Raw genomic sequence first — 25,529 nt, 5'->3', positions numbered from 1 at the left:
GTCGCTAAGCCACCGCGGCAGGTTTCTATCATGGCGTCGTATGTACAGTGTAAAGGCTTGTGTTCCTATAGCTTTGAAATTTCCTCCAGGACTTCATACCAGCTACCGATTAGTCCTACGCAACATTTACGGTAGGCTGAGTGCGTTTTTGTTGGTCCCTTTCGCACAGCTCCCAATCAGATTTGGCTGATTTTTCTTGTTTACAACAACCAAAAGCAACACCGAGATCGTGAGTAACGCCGTAGTGAAGAGATCCGCTCTAATGTTGACCTCCTGAGGTTCCTTATTGTGCAGCCAAAAACACGGTACACCATTTATTTTGCCTTACGTTCTCGCTGGAAAGCGGCAACTTACAACTCTAAATTGGGCACGCCGCTCTCCTTTACTGAAAAAATTAGTACAGGACCTGTGTTCAGGTGATTTTCTTGATTAGATGGGAGAGACAAAGGCCGTGTCGCCTTTTGTTTTACGTCAAAAACACAGCGCCGTACAGCGTGCATTTAACGAACGGGCATCCGTGGGAAGCGACAGAACGCCCGTTATATTTGTCCCAACATCGCTTCACTCCCCTTCGATGTGACGCTGTTACTAAACATTAGCGAATGCCCACGTGTTCTCGCGGTGACGTCATAAAAAATGCCAACGCTCCCAGTGAAATCATGTCTTGGAAAAATAAGATGTTACTGCTACACGTCTTCCGCATGCCCCATTGTTTTGGATGTATTGTTGGCCTTTAGGTGCAGCGCATCACGATAGCATTACGCTGCTTTAACGGTTGCGATAAAGCATTCCCAGTGGGCGAATAATAATTTCTTTAATTATGGGGTTTTACGTGCCCAAACCACTTTCTGATTATGAGGCACGCCGTAGTGGAGGACTCCGGAAATTTCGACCACCTGGGGATCTTTAACGTGCACCTAAAACTAAGTACACGGGTGTTTTCGCATTTCGCCCCCATCGAAATGCGGCCGCCTTGGCCGGGATTCGATCCCGCGACCTCGTGCTCAGCAGCCAGTGGGCGAACAGGAACCCTGATAACTCCTTGACAAGCTCCGTGTTCGTCTCTTGTTTTTCGTGTTAGCATTTTTGCGGTAACCACTGCAGCGCCATGCGACACACGGTATTTGGAAAGCGGTCCTGCAAGCGCTCGCGCCACCTGCGATGGTGCCGCCTGTGCCAGAGCAAGCCCTGATCGCGAAGAAAATCTTCGAGCGGTTCCCGAGTGCTTCATGTTCACACTCTAGAAACTGGTATAAGACAAACAAGAAGGCGCTGTTGTGCAGGTTCCCCGAGAGGAAAAAAAACAACTAAAATAATGACGTGCTCGAGAAAACACTTGCAAGGACGTAGGCTCTCTCCGAGTTGCAGTACGGCGTGTCCTTGGCGAGCCGGACGGTCCTGTTGCGCACCAGGCTGTTCTGCTGCTCGAGCAAAAAGGCGCGCGCGGGTCCTTTGCGTTCCGTGTCCAGCGCCAGCTCGTACGAGACCGCTGCGCGACAACAATCAATGCCGGATGAGATGAGAATGCGCAGTCTCATATGCTAATCAGCGCGCACAGCCAATCGAGTTTGGAGGTGGTAAAAATACTGCTGCCTCACCTTTTCCTTATAATTTTTTTTTTCAGAACAGCACATATACTCGTTCTTGAAAGCCAAGTGTGATTTCGGATTATACATTTCGTTATGCATTTACTGCACTGACAACGTCGACGTCCATTTATTCAAAGAGAACAGAAACCTTAGGTTTCGATTATACCTGAAACTTGTGCACGTCGACACGGCGCTCCGTAGTTGTCAAATGTTCAAGAGTGTACTTCTCATTGAGGTTGCCACACAGTTTAGATTGCGAACTTTTGTAGGTTGGTTTTGACTTCTCGGTGCTCTTTGTGCTTTAAGAGTAGAGACTTGCCTGCTGGTCAGGGCCAATTTACTCACCTATTGAAGGCGCCGCACCCAAGCCACTGTACTGTAAACATACAGTCATGACGTAACTGCAAGATGAAGAAAATAAAAAGGAACAAGGATATTGGCGAAGTCAATTGGCAGTAGATATTTGTTTGCAAGGGCGTGCACAAATAACATGCATTAGTAATGCTGGTCGTGGCTCGTAACCGCATTCGAATATATGTGCAGTGCTTTAAAAGACACATCCACAGCTATCGATCGAGTCACCGGTCCGTGAAACCTACCGTATCCTCAGAATCTCAGCGCTCAGAATCAAGCCATGGCTGATCATGGGCAACATTTAGCATAAAAATTGACTGGTTGATTGATGGGGTATAACGTCTCGGAACACCACCTAAGCTGTGCGATATGTCGTATTGGGAGATTCGGAATAACTTTAAGTTCCCGCACAAGATTTGTCCTTCTGCCCGCATAGGGATGTAGCAGCTGCGGCCGGGCACTGAGTCACCGTGATGGTCAATAACAACAGACAACAGTTTGCGGAAGGCCTTGTTCGTCACAAGTGCGGGTTGATTAGGACTTCTCTTACGTGCTCTGGGCTACGCAAAGCTTTTTCACATTGTCCTTCCATGAACACACATGGCCACCGTTCTCGATATCACACCCAGACATTCCAAGCCAAGAGCCTTATCAACTGCGACGACGGCATCTCTCTCTCTCTCTCTCTCTATATATATATATATATATATATATTTCGTTCTTTCTTTTTTTTGTATGTATTTCTGCATTGAAGATATATTTGGGCAGCTCTCATAGTACTAAACGGTAGAACAACTGACACAGCATTCCGGACTCGAAGGAAGCATCTAGTGACGCCAGAAGTTGTCGCGTCGGCTCACCCACCATGGCACCCTTGTGCCGTCCCTGAGGGTGCAGTTGGTGTCCTCGAGGTCGATGTTGTCGCCGTCGATATTGAGCGTCGCCTGCAGATCCACCACGGGGCGGCTCCTGCGAAAAAGGAAAAAAGAAACTCATTACGTTGACCAATTCTGCTGGCGCAGAACCGGACGAGCATTGGCGTAGTATTTTAGCATCGGAGTGGTGAATCCTTGGGATATAAAAAGCAGTTCGCTCATCTACATCTGTGTCCAGCAACTGAGGGATTGAATCGTTCATGAAATGGCGCTACGCCAGAGGTGTTTGAAGTGACCCTAGAATAGCTGTACAGCTCATGTTAACCGTGCTTGCGAATCACTTGTGCAAGAGTTCGCAATCACCAGCGCCTTGTCAGGTAATGTTGTTTGAGCCCGCGTGATTCTAATATAACCGAGTCTCTGTGTATCCCGATTTCATAGTCTACTAATTGCACATTTTTGTCTTCTCCTTTGAGCCTGCCGTGACGATATTAAGTAAGTAATATCAAGTGCTCGCTCCATAAAAAAAGCTAGCGTTCGTACTTATCTACCTGTTTCTTCATCGCATGATCTGCGAAAGCTGGTTTATTTGCGGGTCTGGTTGATTTAGACAACATACAACATACGGAAACCAACTACGCTATCGGCGCAGCCGGCAGAGACCGACAACATCGCAATCCTCCACGCAAGACAAAAAAAGTTTCCCAACATGTCACCATTGAGAAAACCTCGCTTTTCAGCAGTTTTATTTTAAAATGAACTTCTGAAAATGCTTGAAATAGACGCGCATCGTCAAGGTGTAATGGGAAAAGAGAGCGAGACACTCTCAAAGCGGCTGAACTGTGATGCACATGTGGATGAAACCAATAAGCAAACGTGCCCCGCTATAGAAAATAAAAAAAATAACAAATGGCAGATTCGTTTGTAAATATCGCACAGATGGCGATAGCAATGTGTCAGAGAACTTCACGAAGTAAGGGTCAAATATTTATTGGACGTATAAGTTGCAGTAAGCATTAGCTTACTGTTTAAATTAACAAGCATAGTGTCACGCGCGCATGCAAACATGAACAGATCTCATTCGATGACCGCAAACACTCGCTGTCACAACACTGGCGGGATGAAGAACGCCAGCCTCGGGGAGCGATCGCTTCAAGCTGCCTCAACGTGTGTCCTACACTTGAGATTGCGCGACCTGCAAATGCAAGGCTTGCGGAAAGACCGCACACGTGAAGTGACCAGCCATCTCCGCTCAACCAGGTTTTGCACCCGCCACAAATTACCTCCAAGAAACGCGCGTGGCCGCGTATGCGCTCAGTCGTACCGAAAGCCATGCGCAGCCACGATAGAGGGTAGAGGAGACGTACGCTCACCTGCGCCGCCTCCGAACGCCCGCTCGCTACCATCCCTCCTTCCTCCCCGCTCTAGCGTGCGTTTCGTCATGTGACCAACATTGGGCACACGGAAGGACCAAAATCAGGCCAAAATCGCTTTCCGCTTACCCTCGCACGCATTCTCCTCGCACTCACAGAAAACGGCGCACGAGGCGCGATCTTATCGCACTTGGACTTGTTACGTCTCAACACCATCAAGGGTGTTACTTGAACGCTTGCCACGTGTCAAACCACCGCACCTCCTATGCAGACGTCAACGCGGCGTAGACAACGACTAAAAGCGCTCAGCCCACCGTTACCTGAAAACCTGAGAAAAGGATGAACGGGAGGGAACAACGACAACGAATTGACAGGCGCATTTAATTAGACAAGTCAAATCACCGCTCATCCCTCTGCCCTTATCCAGCCGTCAAGACAGCGTGTAAACCGGCTGTTGCTGAGTTCCACGAAAGGCCCTCAGCCGCCCTTCACCTGGCAGACTGAGCGAAGAAAGGAAGGGGGAGGGGGGGGGGCTACGACGAACAAACTAGGTGTCGCCGGTTAATTGCTTTCCACAGATTCCAAGCCAGTTTCATCGGAGGCGGCGTTACTGCGGGTTATTGTGAGCATTGGCGTGGTATTGCAACGGAGTCGACGATGGGGATTTGCTGCTGGACAGTCTTCAGATTCCCTAGTCGACTCGCCTGGGGAAAACGACGGTATTAAAGGCAGAGACTTTTCGAGAGCGGGGACAGAGGATCCTGATGTGAACTGAGACGTTTAACTTGCCCCTGCGTGATTGGAGCCGTGTAACTAAGCTAAATAAACCCTTTTTCCTTCATTTTCTAGAACCTGACGTAGTAGTCGATGGGCTTGGCGGATCCCATGCCCTGAATGCCACCCTAGCCGCAACAGATTTTATACGAAATCTCACACCGACGTCGATGGCGAAAATTCGCCTGGAGCATCTATATAATCGCTATCGCAGAAAAAAAGTAAGCGTAAGAGTCATTCCGTTAGAGCGTAGATGCGCCGGTTCCTACGCGAGCATCGGCGTAACCGAGCGAACGAGCGCAGCGAGGGATGAAAGATGCGAGGAGGAAAGCGGAAGAGGAGGGTGCAGCGGAACTATGAGGCGGGAAGGGGAGGAAGAGGGGTATGGCGAAAGCGTGAGAAGAACAGCGTGGTTCGGCGGGGACGGCTATGGGAGATGGCGCCAGAGTAGCGCGCGTCGTCTGGGAGGTCTGTCTGCGGCGGCTGCTGTGAATCGCGCCCACGCGTCACCCACGCGCTGCCTCTCGCCATCTCCAAATTGGCCAAGCAGTCGCGCCACACTTCGATCCATTTGCAACGTGCCGCACGAGTCTGATTGTCGGCGCCATCCAAAATATCGCGAAATGAAAACACGTATAGAACTGCGCTCAACTTGCACGTTAGGAAGTTTCGTAATCGTCGGTGAATTTTTGCACGTGGACCACAAGTTCAGCTTTGTTCGCTCTCCAAATGGTGATAGCATATGGGGCGACTTACCGAAGATACACCGCAGCATCCGATTCGTACGCTCCAACCAGCAGATCTGCAAGGATCAGGAAAATGGGAAATTAACATATTGCCTCTATCGATAGCATAACGCAGATATAATAAGGTACGTATCATTCGTACGATCGGAACGGCCATTTCGTTCAAATAGAAACGAACGAATTTTCGCACAGCTTGAGCGTTTCAGTATACCACTTGTACCATGTCACGGCCAAGCCTACATATCGAGATCGAGGTGCAGCCGCACACAATTTAAAACATGCTCATTTAAGAGAAAGAGAGAGACAGAGAGAGAGAGAGAGAGAGAGAAGGATGCATAGAAAGGCAGGGAGGTTAACCAGAGGCAGTTCCGGTTGGCTACTCTGCACGGGGGTAAGGGTGAAGGGGGATACAAATAGAAAGACAGCGGAAGGGGGAGAGAAGGCTTGCACTACTTGATTACCGGGATACTCGTTGCCGTCCATGTCGAGTCCTCCGGCGAGAGAGAAGCCGAATGTGCTGATGCCCCGCGTGATCTCCTCGGCAGAGATCACCTGGGAGGGAGCGGACGGCTTGCCGTGAGGCCCGCCCAAGAAGATGTACACGGCGCCTCGGGAGTCCGGTCCAGCGTAAGGGGCACCCACGGCGAAATCTACAACGGCATCGTCAAGCGACCAGTGGCTAAATGCTGCTCATAAATTGTCAACGTTTGATCTGGCGGATGTCGGTAGCAACGCCTTACAATATGGGAGCTCTTTTGGATCCTTTTTTTTTTCTGCACATTTCCGCGATTACTACATCTTACAATACAACGCTGGTTTATCCCGTGTTTGGGAGAACACGAGGAGTCACAGAAAAAGCCGCTGTAGGCGCTTGAGAGGGCTCCCATCCCCTAATATATGAGAATCGCGCAATATGCGGGCTTGTGGAACTACAGCTTCTCGTTGCACAAGATCAGCACAACCGATTGTGTGGTGCAGGAAAAAAAAAATGAAGAAGAAGGAAAAGAAAATAAAGATACCATCACAGTTCAAAGCCAGGAACACATATAAACAACAATTGCTCGACTATAATCGCTCCATATTGCCAAGAAGCAACAATGGACATCACTTCATCAATAGATGCACGGACTAGTATAAAATAGTGACTAGCCAACCAATTTGTTTGCTTAGTCATTTGGTGGTCGACGTTTTCTTAAATACATACCCCGTTCGTAAATTTTTCTTACGGTTATGAAGATGGTACAAATGACTTAATGTTTTACGTACATTGCAAAAACTTTCATTGGCATTGGAGTCTTAGGAGCTAAAACAACTTGTTGCCCTTCTGCTTTGATAAATCGCTTCTTGTGAAACCTGAAAGATAGCTGCTAGCGCTTCGTCAGCACTCAATGTTCTTCGAAGCATTCTCCCCGTATACGTTTCCATTATAACACCAAACACTAATTTATAGTGGCCATTTTATGCTCTGGGCGCGAAGCAGTGTCCCCATACGCACGGTCATCAAAACCGCGGCATATGAAATTAGTGAGAATAAACATAGCAAACCAAACATATCAGAAAACGAGCGCAGTATTCGTTGCTGCGTGTTGCTAGACAAGCAAGCACGCCAGTGAACAAGTCTTTCACAACTCAAGAGAAATGTGGCAGCACTTTTCGCGTTTTGCTGGTTTCGATACGTTGCGACGTTCCGCGCATTACAGTACGATGCACCTGCATTGCTGTAGATCGGAAGAAGTGGCAGTAAAATAGTTAAACGTCCTTTTATTATGAAATGCAAGACATACCATGCCCACGAGTCCCAGTTTAACAACGAAGATAAATTCCCTTCTAAAAGGCAGGGCAAAGAAAGGATATAGTTCACTAGGGCATCTTGGTGTCCTTAATGAGGACACGTTCAAGTGCGCAAATAAATACGCCACACAAGAACATGATGTCTATGTTGCTTGTGGGGTGCCTGTTTATTTGCGTAGTTGGTAAAGGTCAACATATATAGGCAGGGTAAATTATACACTGCTTGTGACACACATCGAAATTTGCGTCTATTGTTACTTTGTCGGTAAGCAAACAATGTGAGGCAAAACCAAGATAATTTAAGTTTCAATTATTTTCTTTAATACTTATTTTCTATTGCTGCAAATTACATCAGAGGGATTTTATTTTTATATCTCAGAGCATATATGGTGAGAGTGACCTGTATGTAGAAGCACTCACCTTGATAACCATCGCGGTCCAGGTCGCCCAAAGAGCAAAGAGACATGCCGAAGCGTCCTTTTGTTTGATCACCGTCCAGAAATGTTGCGCGTTCCAGCTTTTTCTGCACACAGAAAGAAAGGTACCTAAATGTACGTATCTAAGATAGTCAGTGGGAGTATGACGCATTAATAACACCTCGTCGATAAGTAGAGGTGTTCTTGTTTCACTCCTGCATTCAAGACAGTTCACACGCTTTGGGGTAAATATTTGTCCAACAGCACTAATCGTCGTCTGTGTTTATTGCCATTCCTTTATTTATATAACAATGTAACGATTATATAACGATGCGCGTCCGGTAAGTCCCGATCACGAACGTCAAATCAGCGTTATCTGCGTGACATATCGTTCTTGACAGGAAAGTAGCGAGCACCGAGTTTTCGAAAAAGGAAATGCACGCAAGACAGATGACGATCGTTTGTTGAGGGGCAAAAATATATGCTCCAGAGGGTATAAAATGTTTTTATAATGCATGTAATGAGCAGGAAGGCATCGTGCATACATTACGCGCGCGCGTTTTAGACTCATGCAAGCACTTGCCATTACATAAGTAAGGAGTTCGCTTACGTCCTGTTCTCCAAGATGTTTGCGCGTAATTGTATGCGTGCCCATGTTATTAGTAGGTTCATGTTAAGGTGACGATCTTTAAAGCATGACGAAACAGTCATTTCAAATGACGAGGCCCGCTGATACAAAAACAACACACGCATATACTGTATACACACGACACAACTCATCATATATGGCTAGTTCGCGCATGGGCCACCGACAATGCAAGTCACGTATGTTCCTGAAAAACACCGCTAGGCAAGAAACCCAGCACTAAGGCGTAACTAAGATAGAAACGGTACACTCTGACAAAGAGCAGAAGTTTCACCGGTTCATTCGGCAAACGCAGTCCCTGTGACGATGGAACGCGGGTTGAGTTGTTTGCAGTTGTGGCCTACGATGGCCACCTTCGAGGCAGAGGCAACGGCCGGACGTCGTGGTAGCATTCCTCACCCACTGGAAATTTGGAAACGTGGGGCAAACGCTGGATTCCCTTGGTTGGAGACCAGAAATGGCTTACGCCAAGCGTGGGCCACGGGAAGGAGCTTGCGCTCAACGACATTGGGCCTGGAACTTGAGCTGGCCGCTACTTCTGGTCCACAGACGCCGTACGCCGAACGCTTTCTCCAAACGCCTCCTCACGTGACCTGTCCTGTGCCGTTCTGCTGAATCCAGTCGACACGCGCTCAATGCAATAGTAGTAGTTGTTAAGCGTCGCAGCCGTCTTTGTCGTTATCTTCTCTTTCATTTCCAAAACGCCGCCACTAAATTAATTACGAGTACGTTTGTTTTTTCAACTTTGTTCATTTGGACATGGCCTTCGAAATCAGGAGGACAACTGCAGCGCTGACAAATGTACAGCTGACAGCTCGAGTAAAAGGGCAAGGTCGTAAGCGTCTTCGTGGGGGAAACCGTGCTCATCTTTCAAGAAATGCATCTAGAATGCATGTTACAATGTTTGAAGCAGAGTTTCATATAATAATTACTAGAGGGAACTCTGGCGCTGGTGTCTACGGGAGTTGCAAGCGAGGTGATTCAGAAAGCATGAGAATGATGGTTATAGCACATTAATTTCCCTAAACTCCGTCCTTCGGGCTTCAAACGGCTTCGAAACTTTGTGAACTCGTCATTTTCAACGATGTATACGGTGTAATAAATAAGCAAATATTTCAAAAAATTTGGACCACGCTTAAGCTTCACCTTTAGAGTGGAACGCGATAGCATTCAAAGATCCTCGCCGACTGCTTCTCACGCTTCCCGAGAACTGCAGCTTATGTAACCGTAATGTTTACCGGGAAGCGTTGGCCACGAACGCTATGCACGAAGGCGATCTTTCTTGTAGAAACGCGGCATCTTGCGTGAGGTGGGGCACCTGGTAGCGTCGATCGCTGCCCTTCTGCAGACTATACGGTTCAGGTGCCCACCCATTATCGAGAGAGTTGCGGTTTCTTCGGGCGAGTGCATTTAGATACTGCGAGCAGCTGGTCACAGATACACAAGGAGCGCGTCATTGCATCAAAGGTCTTAACAGACACCGGCTCACATCGAATGTGTTATACACGCTGCGCATTAGAGCGCATCACTTCTATCATCTTTCATCTCTCGTATCATTGTCTTACACTCCTTTTGCTATCGGCTATCGTCAGAAGCAGTTACCTCGAGTCAGCGGGCTCGCCACCTATACATGCGCTCATTTGGTGTTGGAGGTTATTTTGTGTTTATTGCACGAGAGCGACGTAGACACTGGTCATAGGGGAGAGCCTTAAGGATCAGTGTACGTGCTATCTTCCGTCACTCCACCGCTCGGCCACCATTATCATCTTTCTCTTTGTCTCCTTTCCTACCCCTCTCACTGTATCTCCACCGAGTATATAGTCAGGTCAGAGCTTGATGCGTCAAGTTGACTGCTCGGATTTTTTCGAACAGGCTCTCATATCTCTCCTCATTCTCGTCACAAGTTGTTCCCTATTCCGGCAAGTCTTCAGTTCGAACCCTGTATCTCTCCACTGCCAGTGCGGAGACATTGCGCATTGTACAGACAGGCAAGACACTCTCGCACAGTCACGCTCGCCGAGCCGCTAACACGCGCTCCTTACCGTCGCCTTCTGCAGGTAGACGTGCACGCGACCCCTTTCGTAGCTGCCATCCTTGAGGTCGAGTGCCGTGTAAAGGGGAGCGCCCACAACCAGGTCATCCAGCCTGCGGTCGGAATGAATGAATGAATGAATGAATGTCACTGTGGGCCGCAGCGCCGGAGGAGAAGAAAAATCGGCAGAGTCCACGCTTATGAGGGCATCATTGTTAAGCGAAGCATTCGATTATATTTGCTTCAATGGTAAAGTAAACGTTATGCAAAGATAACGCTAATAACTGTAATGCTTGCAGGAAATGACGTATATGAAGGGTTACTTTACGCAAATAACATGTTAATGATCCAAGGGCAATCAGATGTTTAACCAAACGGCAACGCGGCCAGGCGAGTGTAACGTAAGGACGCAAATGTTAAGGTGCAGGCGCCGCCTCTATTCAAAGTTGAACACATCCGCTACAGTGGACACATCCGCTACTGGGAAGGCTTATGTTGACAGCTTCTTGTGTACCTCTCTGTTCCTTACTTCGCCTTTACGTCTTGCATCTGTGATTATTGACGACAATGGCTACGCTATAGTGACGATGAAATGATCACGATAGAACCGCGATATATCTTGACAAGCACGGCATGACGACTAGTGTCCAGAGCTGCATGACGACGACGGCATGCCGACGACTACATGATTAGGAACGCGTCCCTACGGCATGTAAAGAACGTATGACGGCGAAGGTAGTTTGTTCACCAACTCATCAGGGAGTGTGCTAAGGGTGACAGTAAATGCCAAACACGTTACGCTGGTCTGCCACATCTCAAGTGCCACAAAGCACCTGACAATTTTCTTTTTAGAGACCTGCAAACGTGATAATATTGTCTCTGTAACATTTATCTCTTTTGACAGTGATTTAGAGCATGCATAAACGTGCTCGCATTCTTTAAAGAAACGGATGATTCATTACCTCTTTCTTCCTCATTGGCAATTTCGGAATTTTTCAACCGCATGCTGCTCGGCGACATACACAGCGCACATTTGGCGTGTTAGTGCCTATAGTACGCATAGCACAACGCGAGCGCGCTTTGGGAAGAGTGGTTCGCACCCGTCTCCGTTGAGGTCCACCGTGGCCAGCGCGTAGCCGAAGTAGGCGCCCATCTGGTCTCCCGTCAGGTTGCCCAGAGACCGGAACTGGCTGGTGTACAGGGCTACCTGCGAGATAATCAGGCATGCCATTTGGCAAACGCGTTCTCGCAACGGAGGGACAAATCGCAACTCACTATGACGCGCCTCACTATGATGAGCACAAACGCCTGCGACCGCACGCAACGCAAGGAAAATTGGGAAAGCAATCTCGTACGGACTGCCTATACAACTTACCTTTGAGGTGAGATCTCAGCTGCATTCTCAGCTTGTAAATGGCTGTAGGTTGATTCGTGAGCATTAACGTCCCAAAGCTCACTGAAGCTATGAGAGAGACTGCAGTAAGTTTCCGGATAAGCCGTGAATACTTGGGCTACCAGTCGCACTTAATCGCTGGATATAAGGTTGTAATTCTGCGCGGTCGCACAAGCCTGCTTAGGTCATATTTCTTTCCTTCTTTCTTTCTTTCTTATTTATATACTTATGTTTAGCATTCCACCTTTACCGGAACACAGCAGCTGCTGCCGGAAATCGAACACGGGACCAACAAAATGCTTAGCAACAAAATGCCGCATAAAACTACTGCGTCAGGCGGGTTTGAGTGGCTGTAGCTCCGTTTAGTGCGCTGATTTGAAATGCCGCAACACCATATCCTGGTGAACTCTACTTCACGATCAGTGTTCCGACGAGTATGCCTCTTCTAACGCAACGAGGGAAAAGTTCCGGAAAAATATGTGTTGACACTTTATTAAATATGGGCCGCTAGATAGAGCATCGACTTCGGCGTCAAGGAAGTCGAACGCGATGCTAACTGTAGTTCGCAAAGACGGATGCCACTGCCGGTTGTGGCTGCGATTCAGCGTACACTGGAGAGAGCGGTAGAACGATATCAAATGAACAACCGGATCACGAGACAGACACGCACGGGCGCTACTTCCGACTCAGGCAAACCTGGGTCAGTTGTCCTCTTGTTTCTGTCGTGTACTGTACATCGCGGCGCTTAAAGAAAAGCTTTCGAGATGCAAATCAACCAACTAGGCCGTTTGACCGTTTGGTTGTTCCTTTGCTTTGTGCTACCAGTGTCCCCAGTATAATCATGACATGTTTCCTAACAATCTGCTGCCCTTTCAAGTGACACGTTGTCAGCTTTATTATCTTTAGTCCAGCAGCTGCAGCAGATCACAGAGAGGTGTCACTCGCCTTGCCGGAGAGGCTTTCGCCACGGGGTATACCGACAGCCACATCGTAGTCGTTTCCACCGGAGAACTTGCCCACGGCGGTGGAATAGCCTGCGTACAACACAAGAAATAGGGGCATAGTACTGGGGCCCTGTGCTCGTGAAAAAAGAAGTAAGAAAAGAAACGTGCAGCTACTGATCAACATTGGTGGCAAAAGGGGTGCCTCAGGAGTCAACGTTTCGGCAAAGGGACTCCATGAACAAGTATCTTTGTCGGAATGCCGGCTCCAGCCTGAGACGTCACTTGTTCAATCAATGTTGATCATTCCAAGTCTCCAATTTTTTGCGTGCGTCCGTCTTGTTTGCATTCGAAGGAACGGCTTTAAGCACAATCCAAAACCGTGGTAGCTGGCCGGTGGCATGCAAGCGCTACGTGCACAGCGATAACGGCACGATGACGGTGATAACGACGGCGAAGATAATGATCGACGATGGCGACGTACTTGCAACCCGAAGATTACCCCAAAGACGGAACAAATGCATACTGAGTGGACGCGTAATGGAATTCCAGGTCAGATGAACTATAGTTTTCTACCGACTTCTGAAAAAGAAAACAATGATGATAAGCATAATAATTACACCTGCGACAGACGCCACAAAATTTGATATTGTTCATATTGCTGTAGTAAGAAGGCACGAAGATTATTTATGAGCTACTACATCCCAAATTCGCAGTTAGACATCGAGGAACGCGACGGCATAGGGGAATGCGGATTGATTTTGACCTCCTCGGTTTATTTAACGTACGCCGAAATCTCTGTAAGCGTGCATCTGTCTTGCATCCCCTATCGGGAGTCGAACCTGAACGCCATGACCATTGAATCACCGAGGCGGGTAAGACAACACATGAAATCAAAGCAACCGTTCTCACTGTTTATGCGATCTTTTATAAGGGTGTTCGTTTCTTATTTTTCGGTCTTACCAAATACACTAGCCGATGCCACTTGCAGGCTTACTTATAATAGATTAATACTAATTAAACTTCGGTTCTTACGCTTCTATCGTGGATGACAGGTGTATGTATATTCGTGGTCATTCAAGTTCCGACCGAATCCCATTTTTATGGTGGCAGTTCACTGAGGACAAACACACGGCGTATTGCGAATCGAGTGCATTGGAAACCTCGCCTCTTCGCATCGCACTCCTGAGCGACAACGTCTGTGACAGTGTATAAATGAATATAAGGAAGCAGAGAAAGTCTAATGTGTTAAGGTGTTAATATTTAAAGCAAGCTACGAAGTCCTAGATAAAGCCGTTGCCTGTGGGAAAGTATACTAGCATGCAATACGCGAAGACACCTCTTCCCCGCAAGAAATACAATAGACGCTGCGTTGTAACTTCTTTTTTCGGTCTTTAATTAAGGGAAAATGAGACATCCACCCAATCGTAGCAATTGCTACAAAGGAAACCCATACGGGTTCCTAGAAAGAAAAGCTTTCCAATTGAAGAAAAATTCATCCTGGTCCGGGACTCGAACCCGGAACCGCCGCCTTCCCAGGGCAGCCGCTTTACCATCTGAGCTAGCCAGGCGGCTAGCAGATGGCAGAGCGAAGTCGAACTTGTCGAAAACTCGAAGCAAAGGCAAGAGTTTGACGTAATAATACTGCGGAAACCCGCAAGGTGGAGAGAAGTAATTAAGGGAAAATGAGACATCCACCTATCGTAGCAATTGCTACAACTGCTTTGTAGCTTACGTAAAAAGTCTGCAGTAGGAAGTTACCCAGAAAACCAGAGCTTTCTTCATAATATTATTTTTGTCATATTTTGCCTTTCCCTTCGCGGAAGTGGCAGCATGAATTTCGTGGCTATATATATATACATGCGTCGAGCGTATCGACAAGGGCGCAGCTGCGAAGATACTTTTCCCTTGCAAATACTATCCTTGGCATGCCGTCTGTCGAGTGGTGACAACAAACGTTGTGTACAGGTTGCGCGTAAGTCTGGCAAGGCGCGTGCGTGGTTAAAATCGTCGCGTTTTCTTAAACTGCACGCGGCGCACAAGCCGCACAGCTACTTATAACTTCGCCGCTGACAGAGACCGAGTAAAACTGGTACATTCAGAGTCAAAAGCTTACAAAGCGTTAGTTCTGCGAAAAAAGCTAATTTTCCGAGCAGTTTGTGCGCTCGCAGCCGACAAGAACCTTACGAACAAATGTTGTTCGACCAACGTCTCCCAGATAGCAGGTCTGCGTACTCTGCGTTATGACGTCATGCAACTCGGACCGAAATTTCCACTGCTAAGCCCGGAGTGACTATAAGGCGGTGACGTCAAAAACACCGCGGCTTACTGGGGAGCATCCCTATTAGATTTTATGGCAGTTGGGCAAGGTAGCATGACGTCATGGATCGAAATGCACATGCCTTGTTCTGTCTGTGAGGCGTGGGTTCAGCTATGCGGCTGAACTAACGGCTCAGACAACAGAGTACCAGGTTGCGTGCCCGGGCTGCGGAAATATTCGAATATGTCTCAGATTTCGCGATTCGTGTGCTAACGCGTAAAATTATCCGAGCACCTTGCTCTTATTATTACTGACAGGAGCCTCTTTAACGCGAAAACGAAATAAAAGTGCTCGAGAAAACACGTCTCCATAATTACCTCTAAAAGTTAAAAGAGAACAGAAAAGCTGCAGTTGCGAATACTTTGCGCTTATGTCACTGCAACCCTGGCGATTATATATTATTACTATATATTACTATTTTTATATACATGTGTTCAAATGACTTCATTTCCTGCGTCCGCTCACGGTGCTTCGAAATATAAAGGCCACAGCCCCCCCATTGGCTGTGTTTCAACCTTTCACAATTGAATACGTAGGGAAAATGTTTCGACTGTTTTCTGTACAGCCCCACTGCTTTATAAACTTCCGGCCAGGAGTGCACAGTAAGATAACTTACACCCTTAAAAGTGAAAAAAAAGAAGGTGTAAATGTGTCTATAATTCACACCCTTAGGGTGCCAGTTATATAAATCACACCCTAACGGTGTGAGTTATAGACACATTTACAGCCTTTTTCGCTTTAAGGTTGTAAATTATTTTACAGTGTGCATTCGGGATGATAAGTTGAACTGAACTGAAACACAGCAGGAAGAAAAGAAAAATGGTGACGTCAGGCGTACGCACCGAGAAAGCTGTCGTCATCCGAGGAAGGTGACTCAGACGTGTTGAACTTCTGGCTCACGTCCACCAGGTCCTGCATGAATTCCTGGCCTGCCCCCGCGGACAGCAGCAGGCCAGGCCGCGGAAAGTTGTCATGCTCGTAGTTTCATGCACATAACATTACGGTGTCCCCCCCCCCTTTCTCTCCTTTTCCTTTCTTTTTTTTTTCGTGGGTCGCCTCACGTCATAATCTGGAAATTAAATTATGTATAAGCTTGGAGGCCCCGCTCTATGAAGATACCACAACACCAAATTATAAAACGTATGGTCCGTGAACCACTCCTCACAGTCGTCAGGTTGGTCAGTTCTTCCCCGTCTCTGAGTACATATTAGGACTGAGTAGTTTTCAGCGCAGAAATGGGCATCCTTTCCTGTAGCGGGGTCGATTTGAAACGGCAATAACCAAACGGTCGAAACGCTGATGTCTTACGGACCGAGGGCGTATAAAACTCACTTCCCGTTTTTTTTCTTCGTATTTTATTAATGCGAATTTTCACGGCACTTTTGCCACAAGTGCTTGAAGAAAGCTGTATGACAGCGCCTCGCCCTTTCTGGTGAACCAGCTGCGGCACTTGGACGATAACAGCGTTTGGGTAACGTTGTTGCGCTTCAACCGTTGTTGCCTTTGATCGACGTATCATTCGAATGTCGTGCAACTGCTCTTTTCAGTTTTGTCGATAGGCTTCATTTCGTCAAATTTCAAAGGCAGAGAAGAAGAAAATATGCTCTAAGTCGTTTGTACGGTTTCAAACTACATACGTCTCGGACATCTGAAGACGATGACACCAATGAATGCGCTTTGCCGACGAGAGTGATCAATATCAGGGATCAATATGACGGATCAATCTGAGGGGATTCAGCGCTGTTGTGTCCTTTCTGCCACTGTTCCCGATTTAAGCACGTGCTATTTATCTTTATTTTTTTCGTTCACCATTGAGTGGTCACGTTCTTCACGTGACAGTTTTTAATAAAAGCGCATCCTAACATCCTTCTCTTTTCCAAGACACATCAGTGCACTGTGAATAAGTCGTACAGAGGTTGCAATCATGCGAAGTGATGTGACATTTAAGACATTCCGCCATTTATCCCTCTGTTAAATAACGCACAAAAGAGCTGAACGGAAGAGTTGGAATAGTTATGGATTTGTTTGCTTTCCTTTTTTTTTCTTTTCGTTAGGCTACGCGCAACTTTTTTTTTTTCTGCCTTACGCGCCATTAATAAACCCGCCACCTTTCCCAGCAAACTTTAGCTCCCCGACTGCACAACGTCACGTACCTTGCCAGTACCAGCTTCCTGGGGCTCCAATGTACAAGCGACGATTATCCTGCAGATAATTTATCATAAAACATAATATTAACAAAAACATTTCACACTGTTGAATGGCTCTTTCGCAGATGCGTTTTCCACTAAGCGCAACACTCACAACATGATATCAGCATGCTAAACTGAAGAAATATTCGCTACTATCGAAGCGCACTGCTTTCAGATAGATAAACACTTTCAAAAGTAAGCATGCTGCAGAAACTGTAATATAGCCAAGGGGATGTAGAGCATGAACTTTCACTTACTGAATTAGTATCATCACTATTGTACGAACTCATCTGTTCTCGATTCTGCTGGCTAAGTCGGTGACCCGTTGCATGGTAGTGGGAAGTAAACGACGAGCCCCGAAACTTTTGAGCCGATGTGTTAGCTTCATCAAACGTAAAACGCGCAGAATGTTATTTGTTTTCGCCACAATTTATAACATCATCTGTGTGGTGGCTGTGATGATCGATCGAACAGTTGCGTTTGATGATTGCCGATGAATATGAGACACCGTACAGATTTATATTAAAGGTGTCAGCCTTCACGGACATAATTTCATTGGCGCTGTCTTCCTCCCTCGGGATTCTTTTTTTTTTTTCGTGATGGGTAATCTTGGGAAGCAGGTATTGTATATACACATATGCGCGCATGCTTGAGTGGGCCATGCATGAGAAAATATGGCACGTCATGGTTACCTGCATATGAGTTATCATACACCTGACACGCAAGATGACCTGCAATAAAAATTAAACTGAAATACAGTGCTTAGGATAGAGCACTGCATAAGTGAATAATTGCATGCGCTATCACGAAACAGTGACTCCACAGGAAACAAAGTTGCGTACGCGACGGACAATACTCATTGTAGCTTTGTTTCTGCGGGCTTTGTTTCTCCGGGCATGGTGATATTGAAGAAGAACTAACACTAATACTTTGCCGAGAACCGGATACTTGACATAGAAATGTTATATAAACAGCGTTTGTTGGAATTGATATTTCTCGAATTAAAAGCAAATCGTGAGCTGTTTTTTCATACATATACAAATACGGAGACACCATATTATTTCAGAAATAAAAACTTTGTAAAGATTAAAACGAGAACTAGATACGGTGTGCAATTATTAAAATGGCAAATTCCGAACCTAATGAATTGTTATCCATCGTTTTTAGATACAATGGAGAGTGCTCCCTCCTTGCTTGCCTTCAGAAAACTAACTAAAATGTATTTCCTCCAACAGTTGTAATTTTGTTGTACATTTGTTTTGTTCTCTTCAAATCCAATTGTAGTCCGTTGGCCTTAATAGTTCTGTGTCTTGTTGATGATTAATGTGTTGACTAATTCTGTCATTCTTCCTTATCTTGCTTTATCGTGTTTGATACTCTGTACATGCATTTTAATTTGTATGTGTTTGATATTTTGCAGTGTGTTTTGAAGCATGTTGCGCTCATGTTGTGTGCTGCGCGTGCTGTCTGGTGTCAAAGGCCTAGTCAGGTGGCTTTTAGTGCCGCCTTTTGCCTTGGCACCAAGACAAACCGCTCTTGAGCGTTATATTGTCAATAAACAAATTAACAAACAAACAAAACATGGACGGTCTTCTAATGCTCGACCGAAAGTTAACCGTACAGGTTAACAGGCTCCACGCACCGGTCGAAACGTCTGCAAGGCTAGAACATCCGACACATTTTTCGACATGTTTACATCGTCTAAAGATTTAATAGTGTTCAATACGGCGACTTTCTGCCACGTCCCCAACAATATCCTGTAGGAACCTTGAAAAGCGTGAATTGCTGGGCTAGTTGGGCCGATGATGCACCAGCACCACCGGCAGGGGGCGGTCAAAGCGCGAGCGCGAAGTGCTTGAAGCGTTTGATATCAAAAAGAACGAGCGGGTTTGCATAAGCGACCCATGCGTGCTTATCACAGAGAAAGGGTGGCGCTTTTTATGGGGGTTCGCTTGACATCTTCAATGTGTCTGATTGGTCTCTTTCTTTTGTAGGCGCGCTTGCGCGGCGAAAGCGGCATTTAAATGTAAGATGTTTCAATAAGTCAGTTGTAGGTCCGGCGATTGTGTGTGCGGCTCCTTCTGATCCTGCGTCTTGGTTTTCAGTGAGGGTTTTTTTTTTTTCGCTTTGAACTTTGGAAACCAGCACTTGAACACATACCAACTTTCCTAGGAGTGTCACTGACAGCGGATTATTTATTGCTCTGCACCGCGTTCTGTCGGACCGGCTTGGTAGTAATGTTCAAGTAAATGAACTCAGTTTAGACTTTTCAAAGGTGATATGTGCATTTATTTACTGTCATTTGGCTGTGTAAGTGAAGTAAGAACTAGTATTACACCACGGTGAAGTCTAAAGAAAAGCGTGTTTGATTACGCAGTGTAATGGTTGGGGTCGGGCAGAATATAGATGGTAGCTGGCCAATGCCGTCGTCCAACTTATCCACGCTAGGGACGTTGTTGAACGGAGAGGCTTGTTCTCATCGAGAACGAGGAATATAGGATTTATTTACAGTATCTACATGAGAACGTTACAGTTCGTCAGTCTAGCATGACTGAGAGAGAATGCACATTCAGCAGCCGCGCAACCACTGCTTATAAACACTCTGTCCTCCTTAGATCCCTAAGTGATGGAGAACGGTCGTTCACCGTCGACCAATTCGGAGCATCCAAAGTCGTCGTAGCCAACCCACCTTGGAGGGGGAGGGTTTACACACTCACTTCCGCACAGGTTTCACTGACGACACCAAGGTGAGAGGGTTTTCGCAGACACGGGTCTTGCCCTGAGCAGGCGCCGCTTGGTCCCAGAGTTGAACCCGCAGACAGTGGCCGAGGCGCTTGTTCACTGACTGACGACTTCTAAGACCTGTGAGACGGCGCCACAAAACTTCTTATTCCAGGAGTTCCACCGCTTCAAACAAGCCGTGACGATGACGACGAATCCATAACAATACATGGTCCGCCGACTTCGTGTCGACATCCCGGCGTCGTTCGGTTGGGGAGGCGGCGCATTGTCGTCCTTTCAAAGCGAGTCGCCGCAGTAGACTTGGTGGCGTCGTTCGGTTGGGGACTGTCGCTTCACCGAAGATCGCCAGCCTCCGCAGGTCGAACGTAACAGCAGGCAATGCGTCGCAGCTGGAGTGAGCAATTAAAAGAGTGCTGATATGATCTTTAGAACTTTCGATTCGCTTCTGTCCCTCGGAGTGACAGAAGCGAATCTCGAAGGCTATGCTTTTGTTGATTGCACGCATCCGTAAGTAACTGCAGAGCCGGAAACACGCCAAGGGCATCTTGTTTTGAACATCACTTTTTTACTACAAACTTTTTCGACGTACACTTTCGGCTTCGTTTCGCAGATGATGTATGCGGAGTGACCACATGACGCAGAAGTTGGTCACGTGGAAGCTGAATGGCGTGGTGTTTTAGCACGAGCTCCAGCTAGTCCAGTCGTCTGCTGCGCTGCTAGATCGAGCGGCAGCCCTCCCTCGTTTTTCGTGGGAAGGAACCGAATGCCCTGTGGTGTTGCCCGTAAGTCCTTTTTCAATGCCCTCTGCGTGATGTCTCATTGGAGCACAGCGTCGCACCATGTTGAATTGTCTCTGGTTTATGACATAAACTGCGATGTAAGTACCACTGAATATAGATTCTATTTGCTTATAAGCTAATGTGTAACAGCTAACGTGTTAAAAAAAAACAGTGGCGATTAGGCGGTAAATGCGAGACAAACGCGTTACCATTGCGTCACGTATCTTTGAGGTCCCGGATGCGTGATTTAAACCGCGTTCACCATAAGGAGCTCACTCGACACACGTCCTGCCTCTTCGAGGGGCGAAGTAAAGTGACGGTGGTCTGGAGCAGACCACCGTCAGTTGCCCTATAGTATATACCTCTACCACATGACCGGCTTCCACCAAACTTCACATACACTTTTAGAGCACAGCTCGGCGCCCGTTCCTGCGTTGAGGGTCAGCGTCATATTTTCATAGCGAGATGAAAGCGAACGCTGAGCGCAGCGTGAAAGAAAAGCGCGCGAGGAGGAAAGTGGAGGAGGACGCTACAGCGAAAGCATGAGGCGGAAAACGGCCTGCGCATGAGCTGGATTGCCGGCCGCCGCTTTATAGGGGGAGTGGGGGTAGGCAGGGTAGAGGGAGGTAGGAGGAGGGCTGCGCTCGTCCGCGGTGTCGTCAGTCCGCGGTACCAGCGTGCGTGACGGGAATCACTGCTCCTGCAAGCGCCGATGACGAGTGGTGTTGGCGAATGGTGAGTGGTGACGCCGAATCGGACCCACGGCCCGATTCGGTGTCCGACGCGCCGGAACGGCAGCCGGAATCGGATTGTTTTGCCGTGCCGAAGCGCCGGATCGGACGTCCGGCGTGCGACAAACCGGGCAGATTTTCATCGTCCGACAACCGCACCGTCGTTGGGCCGCTGCCAATGCCAACGCGGCTGGCATGTGACGTTCTCTGACGTTCCCTCCAGAGAGGCGGCGCCAGCGGGCCGGTTTCTCGCCTGTCATTTCTTTTTTTTCTTGCCGGCTGCAGTTTGTTTTCGGCATGAATTTCGTGCCAAAAACAGTCCAGTAAAAGTATCTCGAACGTGTGCCTGTTCTGCAAAGCAGCGCCTAGTACAACAGTACTAAGCTACTGGCGGGGTCGGGAGTCGCGATGAGAGGGCATTTAGCAGGCAGACAGCACATACTGAACGTCTGAGCGAGGCTGCTCGCTTCGCTTGCACGTTTGCCCTTCGCAACGACTGCGTCGAATAAACCAATTGTATTTAATCACAGGCGACCTAAGTGTAAGTGCAGTGTTAATCGTTTTGGCAAAAATAGGCGCTCTTCGACGAGCTCGGGCTGGACCGCAAGCGCCGTCGGCCATGGCGTCCGCCTAGCTGGGCCTACCGGCCCTATCGCTGGCTGTCAGCGGAGCCGTCAGTGGACAACGCGCCGTCGTGAAGTGTTCTGTCACTCGCAGGGGCGTAATGTTAGTGACAGCGTTCGCGTAAAGCGAAGCAGTGTTGTGCAGAGTTTATATCGCATTTCTATCTCGACGTGGATATGAAGTCTTCTGAGCGTACAAGCTGGCGCGCTGGATCTGGGCGGAGCTTATGCGCCGCTCGCTCCTTCGGATGCACGTAACGTGCCCCCCGAATTGTCGTATGCCGCATGCTGGAGCATGCAGGCGCCGCACGTCGGATCGGACGCCGAATCGTACCGTGTGTCTCCTGCTTAAGGCTCGATTTGACGCTCCCGTGCGTGTTGTCGCAGCGTACAGTGATCGCACGATTTCCCCGCGACGAAGGGCCGCTCTCGTCGTTAGTGGAACGAAAGCGTGAGAAGTAAAGCGTAGTGCCGCGCAAGATGGGCTGTGCGGCGACGACGGCTATACGATAAGGCGCCAGTGTAGCGTGCGTCGTCTGCATGGAAACAAAGCGCGCTGTTTACAGCGTTGTCTTCCTTGTATAAACTGTGTACCTATATAATGATAACGCAAAATATTCGCACGCGAAGCGACAACACGTATAGAGTTGCGCTCGAATTTCGCATTAGGGAGCGTCGTAATCGTCGGTGAATTTTTATCCCACTTTGGCTCTCCTAACTATACAAAAATGAACTGTGGTGATTGTGGTCTTATATAGTTAAGCATCAGGCTATTGTGCTGGGGAGGTTGTGTGTGTGTGGGGGGGGGGGGGGGGGGACTCTTAAAGGTAAGCACGTTTTTTGAGGCCAGTAGCTGTGTGAAAGCGAAACCTGACACCTAATACTATAAGCCAAAAATGGCTCGACATAATAACAATAATAATAATAATAAAGCGTGGTTACCTTGGAAATAGCCGCGGAGAATCCGGCTTGACAGTATCCTTGCCTGTGGTAACCCCAGGCGGCTGCAATGAACGTTCGGCTCCGTTAACAACAATTGAGCGACATGCACGCGCTGCCAGCTCGCAGCGCGCCGCGCGAGCGACTCACACGTCTTGCAGGGCGAGTATTCCTTGAAGCCGGCGACGGAGCTGCGCCACACGAAGCACGTGCCCACGGGCTCACGCCGCCTCTGGTTCACCGAGAAGTACACGTAGCGGGGCGCGCAGGCCTGCGACGGAAGAGGAGGATTGCGTTACGCGCTGTGTCGATGCACGTGGATACGTGCTCTCTGTAAAAGGCAACAACAATGACACGAACGCCGCTTAACTGTGCCGTCTCACGAGCCCACAGTTTAAGCATTTCTTCTGTCAGGGTCAGGGCATCAGTTCCCGTATATTCTAGACAGTGCAAGATAGCTGGTACAGTAAATGCGCTATTGAAATTCGCTGAACACATCAGCGTACAGTATATTTCGCCCGTAGCCGGAACATGTAGCAAAATAAGTTACGAAAATGATAAAGGTCCTGATACAAATAAGTGTCTCCCATACACCGCTTCGTTCTCTATTGGCTTCGTCTGGTTGCAACAAACAAATCGAGTCTCTCAATTCCGCTTATTCTCCTTGTTTCTGACAGTAAAAAAGCCATTTACGAGATGCTAATCTATATACGTGAACGATTACTAATTTGGTGTTAGCGACAGCATTTATTGCAAGCTCTCATAATTGCGTCAGGTCACGCTCCGACGGGCGACATTTTAGAGCTGTCAGTTCGTCGGGCTTTTCGGATTGCAGTGCCACTTTGGCATGTTAGCCATTTGACGCAATTGCGACCGCGAGAGTTCGCGTATGGACTTGTACTCCGTTGTGCAAAAATTCACCGACGATTTAGGATACTCCCTAATGCGAAATTTGAGCGCAGCTCTATACCTGTTGCTCATTTCGCTACATATTGGCTGGCGCGGACAATCTGCCTCGTGCGGCACGTTACAAACGGAGCGATTGTGGCGCTACTGCCTCGCTTATCTGAGATGTCGAGGGGCAGCGCGTGGGTGACGCGTGGGCACAATTCCCAGCAGCCGGCCGCAGACAGACCTCCCAGACGACGCGCGCTACTCTGGCGCCATCTCGTAGCCATCGTCGCGGCGCTACGCTTTCCTCTTCGCGCTGTCTTCGCTATCGTCGCCTTTCATCCCCCGCTGCGCCCTGCGTTGGTACTTTCATCATTCGCTATGCCCATTTGCTCGGTTACGCCGACGCCGATGCTTGCCGCAGGAACGGTAAGAGATGCGCTCTAAGATGGCGGCAACGGAGTGGAAGCTATGGGTGGCGTCATCCTTGTCCAAGTGATATCGCGTGAATGCGCGTAAAACTGCTTCACGTGTCCACGCGTTCGAGCGTCGTCACCTGCAAATTCTTGAGTACACTCTCGAGCGTGGCCCCAGCGTAAGAGCACGGCTTCAGTAGCCTTCCGCCTCAGCACCACAGTACTATGGAAATGCGGCCGGTATAATGTAAGGATTCCTTTCGCTCCCTTCTTTTTTTCTCTTATCATTCACACCGTTCACAACCGGCCGATCATGCTGATAACGTAGGCGGCGTGCTGCTCGGATCACTGGAAAAGCGCAAAAAAATATGAATGGGCAGATTTTACGTGACGTCACGGACACAACTTGTCAGAGTGCTAGCGCCCAAACATGGCGGCCACGATGACGTTGGCGCACCGTTTTATCACGCGTAAGTTGTTTCGCCTTTAATTAAACGACAACTTTTTTTCACCGGATCATGGCTGTTATCGATTTGTCGCTTCGCGCTAAATGCGCCTGTCGTGCTGTCACGTTTCCAATTGTTTACGTATAGCTTCTAGACGTACCAGTGCCCCGAGGTGGCGGCCACGATGACGTCAGTACATTGGAATAGAATCGTTAGATTATATCGGCCCCGATGCGGCAGCAAATAGCGAAAGAAGAGCGCACGGGCAGCGTGTGTATAAGCAACGCCACCTAGGCATACGACAAGGCACTGTGCGCTCTGCTTTATGACGTCATGCTATCATAGGGCCGAACTTTTCACTGCCAAGCTTTGAGTTACGAAAGCGGTGACGTCAAAATCACCGCGGCTTACTCGGTACTCCGATTAGATTACATGCCAGTCGGCACTAATAGCATGGCGTTATGAAGCAGAGTGTACACCCGGCCACAAAACATTACGGACCATGAGATCTGAGAAAATGCTG

At 48.1% G+C, this 25,529-nt stretch overlaps 1 protein-coding gene across 1 annotated transcript in view; it reads right to left on the bottom strand.

Moving 5' to 3' along the window:
* The window catches only part of LOC126540052 (integrin alpha-PS2-like), an 86,623-nt gene that overhangs the window by 20,804 nt on the left and 40,290 nt on the right, over positions 1-25,529 (bottom strand). The window contains exons 4-16 of the mRNA XM_072286553.1: positions 23,404-23,524; positions 23,257-23,318; positions 17,404-17,452; positions 16,093-16,179; positions 12,931-13,023; positions 11,697-11,799; positions 10,607-10,709; positions 7,923-8,025; positions 6,173-6,361; positions 5,722-5,767; positions 2,808-2,912; positions 1,935-1,990; positions 1,341-1,489 (exon numbers count right to left, since the gene is read on the bottom strand). Of these exons, the coding sequence (XP_072142654.1) occupies positions 1,341-1,489; positions 1,935-1,990; positions 2,808-2,912; positions 5,722-5,767; positions 6,173-6,361; positions 7,923-8,025; positions 10,607-10,709; positions 11,697-11,799; positions 12,931-13,023; positions 16,093-16,179; positions 17,404-17,452; positions 23,257-23,318; positions 23,404-23,524 (1,266 nt within the window). The remainder of the gene's footprint in view (positions 1-1,340; positions 1,490-1,934; positions 1,991-2,807; positions 2,913-5,721; positions 5,768-6,172; positions 6,362-7,922; positions 8,026-10,606; positions 10,710-11,696; positions 11,800-12,930; positions 13,024-16,092; positions 16,180-17,403; positions 17,453-23,256; positions 23,319-23,403; positions 23,525-25,529) is intronic.

This window comes from Dermacentor andersoni, chromosome 2 (genome assembly GCF_023375885.2).
Source record: "Dermacentor andersoni chromosome 2, qqDerAnde1_hic_scaffold, whole genome shotgun sequence".
Lineage (NCBI taxonomy): Eukaryota > Metazoa > Arthropoda > Arachnida > Ixodida > Ixodidae > Dermacentor > Dermacentor andersoni.
Note: the sequence above shows the minus strand (reverse complement) of the source record. Positions and strands in the feature narration are given on the sequence as shown.